This window comes from Microtus ochrogaster, linkage group LG2, assembly GCF_000317375.1.
Source record: "Microtus ochrogaster isolate Prairie Vole_2 linkage group LG2, MicOch1.0, whole genome shotgun sequence".
Classification (NCBI taxonomy): domain Eukaryota; kingdom Metazoa; phylum Chordata; class Mammalia; order Rodentia; family Cricetidae; genus Microtus; species Microtus ochrogaster.
In genome coordinates, this window is record NC_022028.1 from 35,593,377 (window position 1) to 35,594,192 (window position 816).

Here is an 816-nt window from a genome sequence, read left to right on the forward strand (position 1 = left end):
ATAAATTAAAAAAATTTTTAATTAAAAATTTTTATGTGTGTCACTGGTTTGCCCACATGTGTGTATGTTTGTACATCATGTGTGTGTCTGATGCCCGTGAAGGCCAGAAGAGGATTTTGGGTCCCCTGGACTTGGAGATTTAGATAGTTGTGAACTGCAGTGTGGGTGCTGGGAACTGAACTAGGGTCCTCTGTGGGGGCAGGTAGTGTTCTTAACCATACTGTCTCTTTTAGTCCCCTTGCCCCCCACTAAAATGACATTTAAGACCCAGAGGTTGTAAGTCTTTGTTCTTGAGATAAAATACTGAACACTTCTGGATGTGTTTAGCTGTGGGAACCTAAGTTATACATTTCCGCTTCCCCCTTGCCTTTTTCTCAGGTGTTCGGTACCAGTAGAGCCTGGGGACATCGTTCATTTAGAGGGAGACCGCGTGTCTGAAACCTGGATGATAGACGATGACGTGGGGTATTTTATTCTGTACCCAGACATGCTGATCTCTGGCACGAGTGTCGCCAGTAGTATTCGGTGTCTGAGAAGAGCTGTCCTGAGCGAGACTTTCAGGGTGAGTGACTTTGGTGTCTGCACAGTGCTTACCTCTGCTCACTAGGCTCACTGGCTGTTCAGTGCTCAGCTGCTGCACTTTCCAGAGGGCAGGTGGGCTGAGAGCCGTTGAGTGTTTGCCCAGTGTCGCGTACCCCTAGTCACTGCAGTGTCGTGACTTGGCATACACTGCCCTAGTCACTGCAGTGTCGTGACTCGGCATACACTGCCCTAGTCACTGCAGTGTCGTGACTCGGCATACACTGCCCTAGTCAC

The 816-nt window shown here is 48.8% G+C and overlaps 1 protein-coding gene across 1 annotated transcript in view; it reads left to right on the forward strand.

The window, feature by feature from the left end:
• Dna2 (DNA replication helicase/nuclease 2) overlaps positions 1–816 on the forward strand; it is a 31,181-nt gene that overhangs the window by 4,165 nt on the left and 26,200 nt on the right. Inside the window, exon 3 of the mRNA XM_005360118.3 lies at positions 379–562. Within this exon, the coding sequence (XP_005360175.1) occupies positions 379–562 (184 nt within the window). The remainder of the gene's footprint in view (positions 1–378; positions 563–816) is intronic.